This window comes from Pelodiscus sinensis, chromosome 2 (genome assembly GCF_052426305.1).
Source record: "Pelodiscus sinensis isolate ZL-2025 chromosome 2, ASM5242630v1, whole genome shotgun sequence".
Lineage (NCBI taxonomy): Eukaryota > Metazoa > Chordata > Testudines > Trionychidae > Pelodiscus > Pelodiscus sinensis.
This window is the reverse complement of record NC_143053.1, coordinates 141,692,998-141,712,500: the sequence shown is the minus strand read 5'-3', so window position 1 is coordinate 141,712,500 and position 19,503 is coordinate 141,692,998. Positions and strand designations below refer to the sequence as shown.

Below are 19,503 nucleotides of genomic sequence, written 5' to 3'. Positions count from 1 at the left end.
TTAATTAATAGAAAGCATTTTATCTCTATTTTCCTTTTAACCATTTCTGAATTTAATGCTTTGTTATTTGAATGTAGAATGTCTCTTTGTAGTTCACTTGTTTTATTTTTATCAAAACTAAGCCAGTGGTGAGTTGAAACTGAGCAGCTTGGGCCCGCACTTTACAGTAGCATCAGGGAGTAGCTGAGTTAGTCTGTATGGGATAAACTTAAAAAAACAAATAGTCTGGTAGCTCTTTAAAGATTAACACAGTGGTCCCCAATATGGTGCCTGCGGGCGCCATGGCACCCACCGGGGCATTTATGTGCGCATGCTGAAACATCTGAGCTGTCCCCTCCCCTGGTGCCCGGCACATGCATGGTGTTGGCCCCGGGCGCGTGGCGCATGGGCAGCCCCACCCCCAGAAGTGTGGTGCGTGTGCAGCCCCGCCCCCGGGTGCCCTGCAACCACGAAAGGTTGGGGACCACTGGACTAACATGCAGATGGCATCATGAGCTTTTGGGGGGTATAGCCCACTTCTTCAGATGACCATGAAGAAGTGGGCTGTGCCCACGAAAGCTCATGATGCCATCTACATGTTTTGTGAGTCTATAAAGCACTGCCTGACTATTCCTTGTTTTTTTTAAGTTTATCTTTTCACACTAGCAGACTCTCGCGACCCTTTACAGGAGCAATGGGCTGTGGTAGCTGAGCTGGCTAGACGCGGGCTGGGCAGCGCAGCAGGCAGGCTAACGGGAGAAACTGAGGACTCGGGGCGTGTGTAAGGGACACCCTGCACCTGCACACAGTGACCAAGGCTGCTGGAAACCAGCGTGACTAGCACGCGGGACACCCAGGACCCTGCCCCCCGTAGGCCACACAGGCAGGGAGAAACTGCTCCCACCCCATCCCCCAGATCCCCACGCTCCTCAGAGCAACCTTAGTACAATGCCCCAGGAAACTACAGTTCCCAGCATGCATTGCTCAAGAAGGCTAGGCGCGTTGCATGATGGGACCTGTAGACTGGGCGGCTCAGACTGCCTCACCGTCCGCTCCCCAGTAGCTCCTCCCCTCCCTGTAATGACTGTAGTTGTAGCGCCGCCGGTCGGCCCCAGCAGCGACCCAGACTAACGCAGGACCCTCGTGGGGCACCAGGGAGGAGCCGGTTTACAAATACGCTCCTGCCCCGGCCGCAGCGCTGGCAACGGGACCCCTTGTTAACCTGGGTCCGAGCGGCTCTTAGGGGAGAGCCCCCGCCCTGACCCCCGCCGAACGGCGCCTCAAGCCGGCTGCTGGCTCCCGCTCCCGGACAGGCATCTGGGCGGGCACCAGGCTGGGGCGGGCCCTTCCCGGGACTGCGGCGCGCTGCGTTTGCGCCGCGTCTTCCCCCGCTGGCCCGGCGCTGCTGCCGGGAGGGCGGGCGGATGGAGGCGCGCGGCGGCGGGGCACGGCGGCTGTGCAGGGCGAAGCGGCTGGAGGACGTCGGGGCGCCGGCGCCGCGGGGATCATGATGCCCGGAGAGGCGCCGGCGGCGGGGATCGCGGCCGAGGCCGCCACGGCCTGTGCGAACTGCAGCGCGCTCCAGCAGGTAGCGGCAGCCCCGCCCCCGCCCCTTGGCCGTTATGCCCGGTAGCGCCCAGGCACCTGGCTGCTGGGGCGCGTAACCCCCGGCCCGGCGGAGCCAGTGGTGGCTCCGCATCGGTTCTCGCTGGGCTGGCTGGGAGGGTCCCTGGCAGGGCCGCCCTTAGGATTTATGGTGCCCTACGCGGGGTTATTAAACTGGTGCCCCTACGCCTGGCTTGCTCTTAGCAACACAACCATAAGCTTACGCTATTGGAAAACTTGCCACATGCACCTTATTAAAAACAGTTTAACTTAGTTAGGGAGGTGGTGGAATCTCTCTCTCTGGAGGTATTTAAGAACAGGTTAGATAGACAGAGCTTGGTCCTGCCTTGAGGGGGCTGGACTCGATGACCTCTCGAGGTCCCTTCCAGTCCTATTATTCTATGATTCTATGATTAATTAAGCACGCTGTAATGCTGATAGACTTGCACTGAAGAAGTACACTATAGAAACAAATTCTGATTTATTGACAGAATTATACAAATATATATTTTTTAATTAGTGGACATTTTATTGGAAATTTATATGAAGAGGTATTGAAACAAGAATTTGTTTTTAATTAAAAGCAATCTTTCTGCCTTTTTTGGCTGCAAAGTCAGTAATAATGTCATCATGTGACAAAGATAAAGTGATATCTTTTTCCATTGCAAGAATAGCAAGACCAGTCAAGCGTTCCTGACTCATTGTAGAACGGAGATAGTTTTTAATGAGCTTTAGTTTGGAGAAACTCCATTCTCTTGATGCTACTGTTACAGGAATTGTCAGTAGAATACGAGTGGCAATGTACACATTAGGATATATGTCAACAAGTTTGGTGGTATGAATAAACTGTACAGTGTCCATCATCGATTTTGCATATTGCAGGACAATGTAGCACTTTAAAGACTAACAAGATGGTTTATTAGATGATGAGCTTTCGTGGGCCAGACCCACTTCCTCAGATCAAATAGTGGAAGAAAGTAGTCACAACCATATATACCAAAGGATACAATTAAAAAAAATGAACAAATATGAAAAGGACAAATCACATTGCAGAACAGGAGGGGGATGCGGGGGGGGGGGGGGGGAGGAAGGAAGGTAAGTGTCTGTGAATTGATGATATTAGAGGTAGGGAGAGTGGGATGTTTGTGAGTTAATGGTATTAGAGGTGATAATTGGGGAAACTATCTTGGTAATGGGTGAGATAGTTCAAATGTTTGTTAAGTCCTTGTTGGAAAGTGTCGAATTTTAACATGAATGACAGTTCAGAGGATTCCCTTTCAAGTGCAGATGTAAAAGGTCTTTGTAGCAGAATGCAGGTGGTTAAGTCATTGAGAGAGTGTCCTTTCTGGTTAAAATGGCAAGAAACTGTTTTCTCTTTGTGATCTTGTCTGATACCTGTTTTGTGGGCATTAATCCTTTGGCGAAGTGTCTGAGATGTTTGTCCAATGTACATAGCAGACGGACACTTTCGGCACATGATAGCATAGATTATATTTCTGGATGCGCAGGAATATGTGTTCTTGATCTTATAACTCACTTGGTTAGGTCCAATAATGGTATCAGCAGAATGAATATGTGGACAAAGCTGGCAACGGGGTTTGTTGCAAGGGAAGGTACCAGGGTTGGTATTAGTGTGGTATGTCCTGTGGTGGTTGGTAAGAATCATCTTGAGGTTAGGTGGTTGTCTATAGGAGATTATGGGTCTGTCTCCCAGAGCCTCTTTCCTTGCAACAAACCCCGTTGAAGAGACAGATGGATGGACAGACACAAACTTTCTTAAATATATAGCAGATGTTAATAGTTAACAAGTTTCCTAAGTTTAGGAGGGTGTGTACTGTCTGTACTATTTTTGGTGTGAAATTCCTTTGCCAACTTGAGTTGTTTTTTTTCTTTACAGAGTTTAAATGAATATGTAGCTGCATTAATTGCACTGAAGCAAAAAATAATAGACACAGAGTAAGTACAAGTGATATAATTTACACCGATGCATTTTTATTGTTTAAGTTGGTAGGCTTTTTAAATAAAATGCATTTTATAGCTGAATGACTATTTTAATGTATTGTACATTGTGGATGTTGGTCATCACAAAAAAAGCAAAATATACATTCCACGAGGAGTACAGCTAGTTCGGATTAGAAGCCTAGCTTCTCCGTGCCGCGTGTAGCCGCGCGGCACAGGGTTCGAACTAGCCGGGATTTAAAAATGGCGGCGCCCGTCTTATGCAAGTGAAGCCCGGGAAATTCAAATCCCGGGCTTCATTTGCAAGTGCGGTATGCCTATATTACCCCGCTAGTTCGAACTAGCAGGGTAGTGTAGACATACCCTCTCTCTCTCCTGCTAGGCTCTGAAAATGGGGGAGTAGAGAAACAGTGGTTTCTTAATTTCTACACTTGGAGGAATTCTTTTTTGTTTGTATTGTTAGAGACATAATTGCTGACAGGTATTTTGAAATAAACTACTGAAATAATTGATCATATAGTATTATTTAGATACAGTATGCAGAATTTCCCCAGGATTAAATTTACTTGCATCAAACAAATGTTTTAAAGTAAGAAAGTTCCTTTTTAGCCAGCATTCAGTAAGCAAATTTAGTAGAAAACATCTTTGGAAGCAGAATCTGACAGTTAAGATTTCTGAAGTCTACTTTTTCTGAAGAAAATGTTAGTTCTATCATTAAGATGCTAATCCCTGTTACAAGTTGTATATTGTGTTAAATATATTTTACTAGAATGAGGTGAATACATCAGATGAGCCAAAGTGTAATTTAATTAAGAAAGTCTCTTATCTCTTAACCTTTAACAACTTTTTGAATTTAGAAGCTTAAATAGGTAAGTAAGAAAAAATAGCTAATGACGTCACATACACAAGCTTAGAACTGTGTTCAGATTTGATATTTTCAAAGTCAGATAAAATTAAACTTGATGCTTGCATTGTTAAATTAAACTTATTTTTAGTATGTAGCTAATCTGGGTTTGTAACAGACAAAGCTTTCTGTGTTTCGGTATGATGAATAAGAAGTGGTATTACTGTATAAAACTTGATTGTCTAAGTTGGATGCAAAAACAAACTGAAAGATCACCCATATAAGCAACTTATTTTTTTTCTACAGCCACTTGCTGACAGAATATCAACAGAAGTGTGATGATATCCTTTGTTTCTATATTCCTCTTAGTATTTTGTTGTATTTATGTGTGAACACTTCATTTAACAGGGTTTTGGGGAATTTGTGAAGTTAGAAATTAAGATTACAAGTTTGTTTGTAGCAAGTACTGCTTATTCTAAAGCAGGGGTTCTTAAACGTCACTGCATTTAAACCACCTTCTGACAACAAATATTACTATACAGGGACAGAAATGTGAGCTCTCCCTTGGTGGGTGGGAGACCAAAGCCCAAGTCCTTCCACCACAGACATGGGGTCTGTAACCTGGAGCTTCTGCCAGTGGAGAAACTCAGGTTTTGGCCTTGGCCCCGGCCCCAGTAAGTTTGCTTGCCATGATAACCTCATTAAAGTGGGGTCCTGATCCACAGTTTGAGAATGGCTATTCAAAAGTATTGAACAACTTAATCTATAGAGTATATGGAAAAAATATTGGGCTTTAGAAATGGAAACTGAATACACCTGAGTTTTGGCTGTTTCACCAGTATTTTTAAAAAATTGTCCAAGTGTAATGAAGGATTAAGAATTATTTCATCAAGGACTTAACAAAGTCAGTGATTCAACATAGGTATTGAATTTTTTCCTCAACATACTCACTTCATTCTTGTCCTTGTATCAATTCTGTTTTACCATTAAACATTAGTTTTGTTCCTCTGAGTAATTTCCCCTGGGAAGAGTATAATGACTTGATTTTTCTTCTTGGTTGTTGGGATTCCAACCCATTTTTCCATTTATTATGCTTTTGAGATAACCGTGGTCAACTTACTGTTTTAATTTTTTCCTTAACAAGATATCACAGCTTCAGTTGGCTGAAAGGTAAGAAGAAAATTCAGTTGTATTATCTGTTTGGTTTGGCATATATTCTGGAGTAGGAAATAGGGGTATTTATCAATATAAAATAATGGATACTCACATGATCACTAATTCCATTTTACAATATTCTCCCTGTGTAATTTAGACCTAAATGACCTTGTCCTAGTAATGGTTGCTGCCTCGGGTTGCCCTTTGGTCCACATTTCTACTTGAAAACTCTGCAGTGCTATAACTCCTCTCTAGACATGTCCCCACTATGCCAAGGCTACAAAGGATCCTATGCTAGGTCTATGCTGGGGAATCCTTCCAATAGGTAGATTCAGGATTTTGAGGCCTTTTTACATGACATTAAATGGCCTACGTGGAAGTGAGGATCTTGCCTTTTGTTATGAGTTCAAAGTAAGGGTTCTCTAGCTACTCAAATGCATTCAGTGATGAGGGCGGAATTACATTTATTTTTATGGTCAGTGAGCCAGTATGGAGACATAGAATTACACATTCCACTCATTTCTCTTTGAATCTGTTCCTAATTTATGAAAATAGCGTTTTCCCCTATAATATGCTAAGTTGGCTTTTACGCCAGATATGTTCAAGTAGTTGGAGGGATTAGGTAAATGAAAGATCTTTTATTGCACCAACTTCCGCTTGTGAAAGGCAAGTGGTGGAGTTTATGGCAGGCACCTCAGGGCCAGCAAAATGTGTTACCACAACCCTCTTGTCACTAATATCGTGAGACACACACAGCTACAACAGTAAATCAAGCAAGTAGCTGGAGAGCATTTTCAGCTGTCCTGTAGGGAATAGCAAAGTAGTTGCTGTTTTAGGAAGTATAGCACTGAGTTTACACTTGAACAAAAATCCATGGTTTTTTTGGCTACATGTTCTGTAGTTTTTGTCCATTTCAGAGAGAATAGTACTCTTCGTCATCAAGTGGAACAAATGCTACAAAAAATCTCTCCTCTGGAAAAGTGTCAGCAAGAATTGGGGTCTCTGAAAGCAGAATTGGAAGAGAAAAAGGTATGCTGAAAAGTGGGAGGATTGTTGGAGTTGGAAATCTTTAATAAAAGTTTTGTTGCAACAGACTAGAGAATTTTATTGCCTCTACCCTAACTTTAGCTGTGACTAAGCAACATACTGGAACGGTTTCATCTCTCCCTCAAATTGCTTGGCAGCTCTGAGCCAAATGTTCAAATTCTGCCACTCTTCGGGTACGTCTACACTGCACAACTATTTCGGGATACCGGATGTATCCTGAAATAGCTACCTCACGTCTGCACAAGCCACCTGTTATTTCGAAATATTTCCCTCTGAAACGCCGCCTCAGTGTTTGAAAGGCACAGCGCCACACAGATGATCCCGGAATTAGCTGTTTGGCGCTGCTGCATGTAGAACCTGGGGTCAGTTGGGGACTCCCCAGCTGATCCTGAGCTCCAGTGCAGCATTTCTGTGGAAGCTCGGATCATCTGCGAAGTCCCCAGCTGACCCCAGCTCCATGTGGCATTTCAAATCGGCAGTGCAGCATGGAGCCTGGGGTCAATGGGGCACTCGGAGTCCCCTGCTGACCCCGGGCTCATTGCTGTGCTGCCGCTTTGAAGTGCACAAGAGCCTCCATTGCGGACTCTTGCGCATTTCAAAGCTGGCATGCCACTTGCAGCCCGGAGTCAGCTGGACTTCCTGCTGGCCCCAGGCGGCATGCGGAGTTCCGCGTTCCTCCTCTGAAATGTACAAGAGCCCCAGGTGGAAGGAATGCGGAAGTGCCTATCGACTAGTCAAGGGAAATTCCGTCGACTAGTAAAATAACCATTATTTAACATCCTTAATATGTGCTGGGTCATCATGCCAAGACTACTATAACAGGAAATGCTGGTCAAATGGATCAGGAGTCATGCAGTTCTCTCCCACGGAGTTCACTCTCAAATTTAATTAACACAATTTTTTAAACAAGTGTCATCAGCATGGAAGTATGTCCTTTGGAATGGTGGCTGAAGCATGAAGTGACATGTGACTGTTTAGTGCACATGGTACATAAATACTTTGCTGTGCCAGCTATAAGACTGTCATGGGAATTTGAAGTGACAGTTTAAACAAGAGGTAGGCAGCACTATCTCCTGCAAATGTAAACAAACTTGGTTGAGCAATTGGCTGCACTAAAAGTAGGACTGAATAGAGTGTAGTCTCTAAGGCTACATCTACACTGCAGGCTTTTTGTGCAAGAACAACTGTTCTTGCGCAAAAATTTGCGGAGCGTCTACAAAGCACGTGCATTCTTGCACAAGTAAATTTACAGTCAGACATCGGATCAGAGGGCTTCTTGCTCAAGGGTTATTCCTCTCCCCACAAGGGATAAGCCCTCTTGCGCAAGAGGGCAGTGTGGACAGGCAACGGGTTTCTTGCTCAAGAAACCTCTATGGCTAAAATGGCCATCAGAGCTTTCTTGCACAAGAGAGTGTCCACATGGCCATGGACACTCCTGCGCAAAAGCACATGGCAGTGTGGATGCGCTCTTGCGCAAGAAGTCTTGCGCAAAACAGTTCTTGCGCAAGAAACTTGCAGTGTAGACATAGCCTAAAGTTTTCCTCAATTTTATTTTTGAATGCAGTTATTTTTGTACATAATTCTACAATTGTAAGGTGCAGTTTCACAAGAGCGAGCACTACACACTTGTATGATGTGAATTGGAAAGTACTATTTCTTTTTTTAACAATGCAAATATTTGTAATAAAAAATAGTGAGCACTGTAAACTTTGTAATTCAAGCTGTAGAAAATACCCAAACTATTTACATAAATGGCATTTTATTAACTGCAGGTTTGAGATTAATAACTATTCATTTTTAATCATGATTAATTTTAATAGCTTGACAGCCTGGGTTGGGTGGTGGGGGGGGGGGGGGGAAGGAATATCATGAGCGTTAGTTGACAAAACCCAGTTCTTCAGATGAGCTGAATGTCAGCAAGGGTTAAGAGGTTCTGGTACCTGTTCAGCAAGGGCAGAATGTTCCATCGATAGTATTTGCACTCCCCAATTTAACATTGATTTTTTTTTTGGTCTAGTTAGCTGCTGGAAACACAGACAAATACAGCTATTGTAGCTTGTACCCTAGAGAACAGGAATCTTAGGGGAAACACTTCCTTTTCTAGTCTTCCCATTTCCCGGGTAGTGTATGTTCCTTGATTGCTGTCTATTTATATACTATATAACAGGCAAAACTATGCCAACCTGAAGTTTTTTGTTTACTATATGGACAATGCTTTATTATTGTTTTCTTTAGAGTTCTCTCAAGATTTATCAGCAGACTCATCTGGAATATGCTCGGGTGAAAGAAGAAATTGCTAGAAATGATGCTGTGTGAGTCATTCTTTTCTAAAAACTTATTCTTGTACATCCTTCTTATGGAAATGCACAAATACTTTACTCTTAGTACATTGTTATCTGTTGGCCTCCGCTTTGAGAAGGTGAGCAAGCTGTTTTTATTCTAGTTATCAGTCATAATTAAATGTAACAATGTGAAGAAAACTTTCTGAGAGGTATTATGATCTGGTTAAAGAAGGCATTAGAAGACTAGGTTTTGATCTGTTCATTTTGGGAAGTCACTAAAGTCAGAATTTTTGCAAATTGGGGCACCAAAATTTAAGCACTTACTGCCGTATCTAGGTTCTCAAATACTCAGTCAGAGGCTGTGGGACTTAAGAGTTACTAAGGGTTTTTTCCCCCCCTTTTCAGGGACCTCTCTTAATTTAGCAGCATTTCAAACCTTGTTAAGGTTTCACCACATTTTAGGGTGGAGGTCTCAAAATTGTGGGGTGTGCTCCCCTTTGGGTGGTGGAGGAATGTTTGGGGAGCTGTGATGGAGCCTGGGCTAGCCCCCAAAGGGAGCGCCATCCAGTCCTGCTTTGGCTCCAGATCCTAGGCATGTCTCCGCTTTCAGTCCCTTCTCCAGCTGTGGCTCTAGCCCTTCATCCCCATCTGCAACTCTGCTCTTGGCTCCCAGACCCACCCTTAGCTGTGGCCCTGGCCTCTGCCCATGGTTCCCAGCCTGGCTGCGACTGTGGCTCTAACCTTGCTGGCAGTGCGTTTTTTGTTTTTGTTTTTTAAAAAGGTGCTGGTACTCTTTAAGGCCCAGCTGACTGTCGGCCATTTTCATTATAGAGGTACTGGTACACTCTGTTCTTTCCAGGTAAGCTATGACTGGAGGTGCTGGTACTGCATACTGGGCAGTACCATCACAAAAAAAGCACTGCTTACTGGTATTTGGACAGGGATACCTGGGGGCACAAAGTAAAATGCTTGGGGATGACTGTTTTATTGTATCAAATATCATTTGTTTTATAGATGGGGCTGCTAAAGCCAGACAAGTTAGGCCCAAATATTCAAATGGTTGTTTCTAGTAAAGTATCTAAATCCACATTTGGCTATGTAAATTAGTGGCCTGACTTCTCACTTCCCTTTTCCCTCTGCCATCGAGTATCTCTCAGAAACAGGCTCCGGTTTAAATCCTTAACTTTAGGCACCCATATTAAAAGATTTTGGTTTAAATAATGTATGAAGTGCTGTGTAGTTTATACACAAAAATGGATTTGTATTTCAGCTGGGATCTTATGTAGCATGGAGAGATCTAAACATAAAATAAGTTTTTATTCTGTTTTTTATGATCAGGAAGAAGAAACTGGAAGCCAAAGTGAAAAAACTGGAAGGTAATTGTCACTTTTGCAGTCAGTTTACGATATTAACAGTTCATTTAATCATTCTTAAACCTTTATTAAGACAAAGTTAAAATTAAGCATTTAACATATTACAGAACTTGTTCAGGATCAGGTTAATTTTTAAAGAATTTGGCTAAAATTCTGGGTTGATGGTTGGAGAGTGTGCCTTCTTTGACTAGAATACTAAGGGTAGCCTGATTATTAAAACGTCTGTGCTTCTTTTGGAGTTTTCATTTGTGTGTCTTGGTATGAAATAATTTTCATTACAAGGCCAGTTCATATTTTACTGTATCATAATTCTGTAGGAGTACCATTTTTTTCAATTATGTGCAATATTCCAACTGCTAAAAATAAAAAAATTCATTGTTTTAAAATGTATACTTTAGTAAATGGGTATCAGATAAGTGTGTCAGAGGATTCTGTGGGAAGCCAGCATTTTGTCATAAAATGAATCTCATAAATAACTTTCTCACAAACTAATCAGATTCCTGGACACAGTCATGACAGGTACACATAGATTCCCATTTCCCTGCAAGTACTCCATGAGAGTGCAACCTTAGTGGCAAAAATGTGAGTGATATTAAATGAAGTCTATCCAGTAACTTAGAACATTTTCTTGGTTTTGTGAAAATTGAAGATATCTTCTAGAGACCCACTAATCTAGATGAGCCTTTTTTGTCCAAATCCTTCTCTCATCTTTTCATGTGGATTGTTATCAACAACTTTTAAGGCATGTCTACACTGGGCAGTTATTTCAAAATTACAGGGTGAGCATCCATACCACCAAGCCCGCTGTTTCAAAATAATAATTCCTGCTTGTGAAGAGGAATAAGCTTATTTTGAAATAGTTATTTTGGGAGTTATTATTTTGAAATAACCTGGTAGTTTAGACCTAGCCTAAGACATTAAACATTTGTTCCAGCTTACTCCTGGGTCAACGTCTCAAATTTGATTAAACGTCTAGATAGAGCTGCCTTGTACTCAGACTGCTTAATAAAATGTTTGACTTCTAAACATGGAAACTATGGGATCTTCATATTACTCACATTATTACCCATGTTGTTGTATTATTTCAAATCACAGCCCTGGAATGGCTATCCAATTGAGTAACAGATTTGAGAGGATTTTTAGTGGCATTTTTGACATTTAGAGGGATTCACTGTTACTATCAAAAAGAGCTGGGAGGAGGAGGAGATAATGGTGTGTTTGAGCAATTTTGCCAATATTCAGCAAGGAAGGAACAAATTTTAGAAGTATTATAGAGAAATAACTGGTCTGGTGGGAAAGAAAAAGAATGGAGTTGAAGATGGCCTCCAGTTTAGACCTGGACAACATGGAGGATATATTAATGCCAGTCTTAATGGAGAAGTAAAGTAGGAAAAGGGTTTAGGAAGAAAGGTTATAGCCTCTGTTTTGCCCATATTTATTGGAGGTGCTATAGAGCTGAAATATCTGAAGGGTTATAAAGTTGAGAATGAGCCATAATGCAAACATCTATAGTGGAGAAGAGGTTCCAGATGATGATTTACAAAATGCAGAAATTAGACTATAACTCTAGAATTTACAGTAGGAATGTATAATTAATAAATGATTACAGTCAATATCTTTGGTTTCAGCTCTTACAATTTTGCTAAGTCACTTAATAAAAAAACCCAACTCTACAGGTCAGTGTTTGAGTACAAAGACCATTGGTGCCCATGCTGCAAGAAGACCATATTCAGTCTTGGTGCAAGTGAGCATGACTCCCATAGAAGTAAAAGGAACTTGCATTTTATGTGCTAGGACTGAATTTGACCTTTGCAACATTAATACATTTTTAATTTAACTTCTAATTCCCTAGCTGCTTCATTAAATGCGATAATTAGGGCATGTGAAAAATATCACTCAGCTTGGACCCACCTTTTCTATCTGGAAGGTATGGGGTTGTATTTAAATACCGAAAGGATAGTTCGTTTTGTGCTGCTTTGGTGTTGTCTTATTGTAATTATAAATATGCATCTGGTCTGTTCTTCTCCTGGTAAAATACTTCGGAAGTAATCGTGCAAACATCAATCCCACATAAACTTGCAGAATTTAGCAAACCAAAAATGCAGGATTTCCATGGTATTTAGTCTACGTTTATATTGGTTTTAGATACTTTGATGTGTTCCTTAGTAGTCTCATGCCTATGGATCTTTTTTTTTTTATTTAAATAAAGAGGCAGCAACAAAGCATACGCAAGACTTCAAACAGTTGAAGACTGAAAAGAAAGTTCTTGAAAAGGAGCTAAAGAAGGCACAGGTAGTAACTGGCAACTTTTGGGTCTGTGTGAATTTTTCTGAAGTATTTCGTTTTTTTAAAAAAGTAGATACAATAACTGCGGACATGAATTTCTCAGCCTAAGATATTCATGTGTTTACTACTAACATCTTGAACTTGCTTGAGGATATTGAGTTACAACATTTAGTATTTTTATTGCAGTTTCAAACTCTACACATAATTTATAAATTAGTGTGCTTGAAATAAATACTGACCAAAAATGACTGGTCTTTTTAGTGTAAATACTGTAAAATATGTATGTATTGCATAACAGTTTAACACAGTTATTAATGTTAAACAGAAAAAACGTGATGACCTTCCCAAAGAGAAATGCAAAAAGGGTGAGTATCCAGTATGTTTGCTTTCAGATACATAGTTGTATTTAAACCCTTTTTTTCAGTATGTTACTAAACTATATACTTTCTTTTCAGTGTTGAAACATGCAGAGACCCAGAGTACAAGAGAAGATCCAATAGTAAACATAGACAAAGGTACATTTCTGTTAGATTTTTTTCAGTGCAAAATAAATTATTTGAAATGTACTATAATTCTGCAGGAATATATTTCACTGTCTTGAAAGCAGCATTTTTAACAGTGCAGATGACTGAAAATAAATTTGTAATGAATATATATTAAAAGAGCAGAATTAATTGACATTAGAAATGAAAATTAGTTCACTGGTCTGATGGAATATACACCATTATAGTTGATATCCAATTGTTCACTTCCATTACTTCATGCTAAGAAGTCTCCGATATTTTAAATTATAGTCACTTTTTCATGTGCAAACACCAGTTAGAAATTGCACAAAATTCATCAAATAAATATACGATATCCCTCCATCTCATCCAGGGGTTCCCAAACTTTTTGACACGGGGACCAGTAAATCCATTCATGAGCTTTTGGAGGCCCGGTAGCATTCATTTGCATATTTGCATATTCAATAATTAAATGGCGAATATTCAGATAAGTTGTTTCTGGTCCTCCCAAAGCCAGCGTTAGCAAAGCTTATGATACAGTCACTCACAACATTCTTGCCAGAAAGTTACAAGAATATGGATTGGATAACTGGACTGTAAAATGGATAGAAAGCTGGCTAGATCAGGGTTTCCCAAACTTTTTACTTTAGTTGGAACCCGTTTTTTTTCAGTACTGTCTTTTGCAGCCCAAAAATATAAAAGCATATAAAAAAAATGAAAAATGAATAAATTTTCAGTGTTTCACCCGGCTGCATCCTCCACCCAGCCTGGGCCAAGGCTTGGAGGACTCGGCGCCACATGAACACTTCAGGAGGCGGGAGCAGGAGCAGATTGGGAGTAGGGTATCTGGCTAAGAGGGAGGATGCAAAGAAGGGTAGGTGCCAGGTGTCCGGTTTTTACTGGACAGTCCGGTATTTGAAGGTTTTGTCTGGGAAAGAAATTACCAGACATATAAAATGCCTGGTATTTTCTAATTAGGTACATTTTATTATAATTAGGTGTATTAGTCCTTAGCTTCCTGGCTGGTAGATGTGCTCACGCTCTCTGTGTGTGTCTACCTGCCAGGCAGTTCGCAACTAATCCAGGGAGGGTATGTGAGGAGAGAAGGGGCAAAATGAAATCCCCGGTCAGACTCACTCGTCTGCCAGGGTCTGCATGAGCCCAGGTCAGTCCCGCTCCCCCCCCCTTTTCTCTTCCCGATCTCCCCCGTCCAGCCCTGCTGCCCCCTTCCAGCCCTGCTTCCAGTTGCTGGTTCCCCCCACCCCCACCAATCTCCCTGGTCAGCCCCGCTCCCCTGACAACCCTCCCCAGCCCTGCTGACCCCATCCATCCCTGCTTCCGGCAGCTGATTCTCCCATCCTCCTCCTCCTGATCTCCCCCAGCCAGCTCCCCCTCCCCCAGTGCAGCCCTGGTTCCACTGCCTGCCCTTTCCGATCGCCGCCACCGGACAGCCCCACTGCCCTCAACCCTGCTTCTGTCACCCACCCGCCTGCCCACGTGCCCGGATCTCCACGGGAGAGCCCCACTTCCCCAGTCCTGCTTTCGCTGCTCGCATCTCCACGGGTCAGCCCCGCTGCCCCCAACCCTGCTTCTGTCACCTACCCGCCTGCCCACATGCCCGGATCTCCACGGGAGAGCCCCACTTCCCCAGTCCTGCTTTCGCTGCTCGCATCTCCACGGGACACCCCCGCTACCCCCAGCCCTGCTTTCGTCGCCCACCCGCCCACCCGGATCTCTGTGGGACAGCCCCACTGCCCCAAGCCCTGCTTTTGCCACCCGCCTGCCCGGATCTCTGCGGGACAACTCCGCCACTCCTGTCCCTGTTTTCACCACCCGCCCGGATCTCCGCGGGAGAGCCCCACTGCTCCCAGCCCTGCTTTGGCCGCCTGCCTACCTGCCCAGATCTCCACAGGCACAGCACCACTGTCCCCAGCACTGCTTCCCGGCGGCCGGTTCCTCCACTCCTCCTCCCAGTGCACCCCGCTCTGCTCCCCTCCTGGCAGCCATGCTGAGGCCCGGTATTTTTTTCCCACGGACCGATACTGGGCCGTGGCCCATAGTTTGGGAAACGCTGTGCTAGGCAGATTATCTCTTTTTCAGTGTCCTGGGTTCAGATCATGATGAGGAAAGTAAATGATTAAAAATAGGAATTTAATCTTTGTCACAAAATCTTTGCTATTGTTTATCAAACTGACAGCTACCTTCCCCAAGGAGGCCAAAGAGAATTACCTAAAAGAAGGAAATAAGGAATATTTCATCATAACTAATCACTTCTGTTTTATACCTTGCATGAAATTAACACATCTGCTGAATATTCAGTAGGCCCTTCTGCTCTTCATTTTTCTAATTCCAGATGGAAATAATTGAGCTAGCAAAGCAAACAGATAGTATGAGTACAGAGTCAGGACAATCTTCCAGGATGCAATTTAATCATTGAGGAGAGATTCCACACTGAATGTGAGGGTTGCCTGACTCGTTGCCCTTTTGCAACTCTTATATGCACTCTCACATTTGCTCTTTCGGGAAACCAATTTTTTTATTTTTTAAAAAACGGACAGAATTTTGTTGAACAGAAAAACAGAAGAATAAAAAGGAAGCACTTTCCTCTTTTTAAATTTCTCATTTTATATATGACTTCAAGTACAATTCCCCACCACCACCACCACCACCACCACCACCACCACCACCCTTGCAAGTAGTCTGGCATGTTTCCTTGTTGGGTTTTGTAAACTAGTCAATTTGTATTTCACTTCATCCTTCTCTTTCTAATTTGGTGTCTGTTGGTAAAATGGATACTTACTTACATTCAGTTCCAGGAAGTGCCAGGGCTTTGCTATTATTAAGAAGCAGTTTGTTTTGGGCAATAGCACTATGTAGATATCTTTGAGAAGCACCTGCTTAAAGGACAGTTGGAGGACTGATCCAAAATAAATCTGATGAGATTCCACAAGGACAAATGCAGAGTCCTGCACTTAGGATGCTACAGGCTAGGGGCTGAGTGGCAGTTCTGCAGAAAGGGACCTGGGGATGGCAGTGGATGAGAAGCTGGATGAGTCAACAGTGTTCCCTTGTTGCCAAGAAGGTTAATTGCACATTGGTCTGCATTAGTAGAAGCATTGCCAGGAGATGGAAGGACACAATCATTCCTTCTGTTCTGCACTGGTGTGGCCACATCTGGAGTGTTGCATCCAGTTTTGGGCCACCCACTACAAAAAGGATGTGGACAAATTGGAGAGAGTCTAGCAGAAGGCAGTAAAAACGATTAGAGGCTGGGACAGATTACTTATTGAGGATAGGTTGAGGGAATTGGGTTTATTTAGTTTGCAGAAGAGAAGAATGAGGGGGAATTTGATAGCAGCTTTCAACTACCTGAAGGGGAGTTGCAAAGAGGATGGAGCTAAAGTGTTTTCAGTGGTGGCAGATGACAGAACCAGGATGGTATCAAGTTGCAGTGGGGGGAGGTCTAGGTTGGATATTAGGAAAAACTTTTTCACTCGGGAGGTGGTGAAGCACTGGAATGGGTTACCTAGGGAGGTGGTGGAATCTCCATCCTTAGAGCTTTTTAAGATCATGCTTGATAAAGCAGTGGTTGGGATGATTTATTTGGGGTCAGTCCAGCTTTGAACAGGGGGTTGGACGTGATAACCTCCTGCGGTCTTTTTAAACCCTAATATTCTCTGATTCTATTTTTTCCTCAGATAAAATGGTTGCTTTACTTTTTTTAAGCCTGTAGTTAATATGTATTGCTAGATATTAGTATTCTCTATTTTACCGTGTTCATATGCTTAGAATAAAAGTGATATGGTATTCACAAACTTAAGCTATTTAATTGATAAGTATTTATTTTTAACAGGAAAAATAAAACTGTTGCTGGAGGAACTCTGGATGTGCATTGACAGCACAACAGGAAAAAAACAGAGCCCAGAACATGATTACATCTTCGGTGAGAGAGAGAACACAAAGATTTTGGAATGCTGTTGAAAGTATCTTTTTTTTTTTTCCCTCATGAAGAACAAAATATAGTAATTATTTTTTCTCAACAGCTTCTATTCATGGTCACTCAAGGACGCCAGAGGAAACAGGCAAGTTATTTACAGAAGGTATGTTGCAATAGAATTTTGATGTTTTTTCTATTTAAAAATAAATGGACTTATTCAGGCTAAATACTATTGTATTTTCTCAAAACATTACACATTTTCTATTCTAAAAATGTTATGCTGAATCTTAAATACTTGCTGAATATTAAGCAAGTATCTCTGTGGTTAAAATATCAATCAAAGGTACTACAAATTCATCTGAAAAAGTGGGTTGTACCCATGAAAGCTCATGATACCATCTACATGTGTTTTTTATTAGTCTTTAAGGTGCTGCTAGACAAGAGCTACTCAACTTTAGAAGTCCTGGGGGCCATAATGATACTTATAGCAAATGCCGAGGGCCGCAACTTAAGTGTGGTTGCATATACATGCAAATATATATGCAAATAGCTTCTTTCACACTGAAGGACAGGAATACAAATCATTTCCCACAATGCCCCAGTGCTCCCGGCGCCTCCTCCCTAGGGGCAAGAAACGCCAACACCCTGTTCCTGTCTGTTCCAGCCAGCCCGTCTGCTTATGTCTTTCAGTGCTCAATCTGCCTGGGAGATATCTCGCTGTTGTTCTCAGTGGAGACCATGTTCAAAGAATCCCACCCATGGGCTGTGTGTCTAGTCCCGTGTAAATCCAAAGTGCACCACAGGCTGCGGGCCACATGTTGAGTAACCCTGTGCTAGACTATTGTTTTTTAAGCTTTTCCAGTTACAGACTAACTCAGTTGCTGCTCTGAAGGTACTACAGGGTAGCAGGCAGACATTGCTCTGTCTTAGTGCCATAGGTGGTAAACTGAGGGGTGGTCCTGCTTGCTCTGCCCCACGTGACCTGTATATGCAGGCATAATGGCATATAGCAATGCAGGTGGACATGCTATTTAAAAATTCTCATCTCGTGCACAAGATGTTGCACTACAAGCGGGAGCTGTGTGTACAAAACATTGCTAAGGAACCACAAATACTGTGATTCATGTAACTTTTCCATTTGTTATGCTATATTAGGGTTTTGGCTCCTTAGCGATGGCCACCTCAATGTGAAATGAGTACTTTAATGTTAGTTATTTTATTGTTTTGCATAAATCTTTCATTTGACCTCTTGATGGAGAGATCCGTCTTTGCTTTTTTTGTACAGTGCCTAGCACAATGGTGTCTGTGGGCACTGATATTATGAAATAATAAATTAAAACATTGCTTTGTGTGTCAGTTAAGTTTGGGTCAATGCTTAACATCACACACAGTCTAGAAAGGAAGGAAGTGAAAAGTTAAGGCAACCAGTAGTTTTCCATCCAAAGAGACATTTCACCACTGGAATAATGCCATAGACCACTGTAATTTTGTGAATGCACAGTAATTTTGCCCAAGTAAAGGGCTTTGCCCTCTTTTCTAAATTACACTGTCTTCCCTTTCCCTCCCTCTCCAGAAGTGTTCAAATTTCCATCCCCTCTGCATACTTTTTCTCTGTAGAATCTTGGGTCTGTATCAGTAAAGACGCTATACTACACACATTGTCCTAATTTAAAACAATGAAAATTACAAGATGCTACTTGTGAGTAGAAATAGATGTGAAATTCAACAAGATGTAGTTCTAGTGCACATATGAAAATGGATAGTGTTAAAATTGTTGACACTTGAATTTTGGCTTTTCCTCATTCGAATCCTTAGCTATGTCCTTAATTTTCCTAGTAACTTTTTGACATAATGTATAATTATATTTGAGAATATATAAAAGTCTGTATTTTAATCATAGTCCATGAAAAATATTTTTGAAAATGAATCTCCTTGATGGCACCAAATGAAAACATTTAGAAAATCATGATCAATATATGTTGAATCACACAGTATTATTAACTTGATAAAGCAGAATGAAAAAATGGAAACCTGTTATTTTTTTCCTGTCTTTTCTAGAAGCACCTACCTCCCGAAAATCTAGGAAATCTGGCGGCAAAATGATTCGCTCTCATTCTTCACCAGAAATCCTTAAAAAGCAAAATTCTTTAACAGCTTTGCAGATAGAAGTAGACAAGAAGCCTTCTGGAAGTGATCACTTTGAGAGCAAGACCACTGAAGAAGGTCTGCAGGACTATTATGGTAACAGTGCTTTTTATGAGGACAAAACTATAGAGGTGGTCGTACAGACAGACTTAACGGACAGTAGTTCAGAGTCCTCTGATCAGGAACAAGAAGAGCTTGGTGAAAACTTGCTTGATATATTGAACTGGGTCAGGCCTCTCCCTCCTCTTCTATCTCCATTACGTTTTTCACCACTGGCTACGCAGGTGAGTTACAGTAAGACTGTCTGAATTGGCAATAACTCAGCTTCTCTAGTGTCACAAAAATAATTAAAGGGGTTTGAGAGGCTTGTCTAAAGTATCAGTGTTTG

At 42.1% G+C, this 19,503-nt stretch overlaps 1 protein-coding gene across 3 annotated transcripts in view; it reads left to right on the top strand.

The window, feature by feature from the left end:
* The first annotated feature begins 1,126 nt into the window (after nucleotides 1-1,126).
* The window catches only part of ICE1 (interactor of little elongation complex ELL subunit 1), a 54,593-nt gene continuing 36,216 nt past the window's right edge, over nucleotides 1,127-19,503 (top strand). The window contains exons 1-13 of one of the 3 annotated variants that reach the window (XM_075921507.2): nucleotides 1,127-1,567; nucleotides 3,482-3,540; nucleotides 4,694-4,729; nucleotides 5,540-5,557; nucleotides 6,460-6,571; nucleotides 8,825-8,901; nucleotides 10,210-10,247; nucleotides 12,454-12,536; nucleotides 12,856-12,895; nucleotides 12,986-13,045; nucleotides 16,887-16,976; nucleotides 17,077-17,133; nucleotides 19,029-19,399. In XM_075921507.2, coding sequence (XP_075777622.2) covers nucleotides 1,487-1,567; nucleotides 3,482-3,540; nucleotides 4,694-4,729; nucleotides 5,540-5,557; nucleotides 6,460-6,571; nucleotides 8,825-8,901; nucleotides 10,210-10,247; nucleotides 12,454-12,536; nucleotides 12,856-12,895; nucleotides 12,986-13,045; nucleotides 16,887-16,976; nucleotides 17,077-17,133; nucleotides 19,029-19,399 — 1,122 coding nt within the window. In that variant the 5' untranslated portion in view covers nucleotides 1,127-1,486. The remainder of the gene's footprint in view (nucleotides 1,568-3,481; nucleotides 3,541-4,693; nucleotides 4,730-5,539; nucleotides 5,558-6,459; nucleotides 6,572-8,824; nucleotides 8,902-10,209; nucleotides 10,248-12,453; nucleotides 12,537-12,855; nucleotides 12,896-12,985; nucleotides 13,046-16,886; nucleotides 16,977-17,076; nucleotides 17,134-19,028; nucleotides 19,400-19,503) is intronic. The other 2 variants (XR_012901813.2, XM_075921506.2) reach the window with 2 other exon arrangements.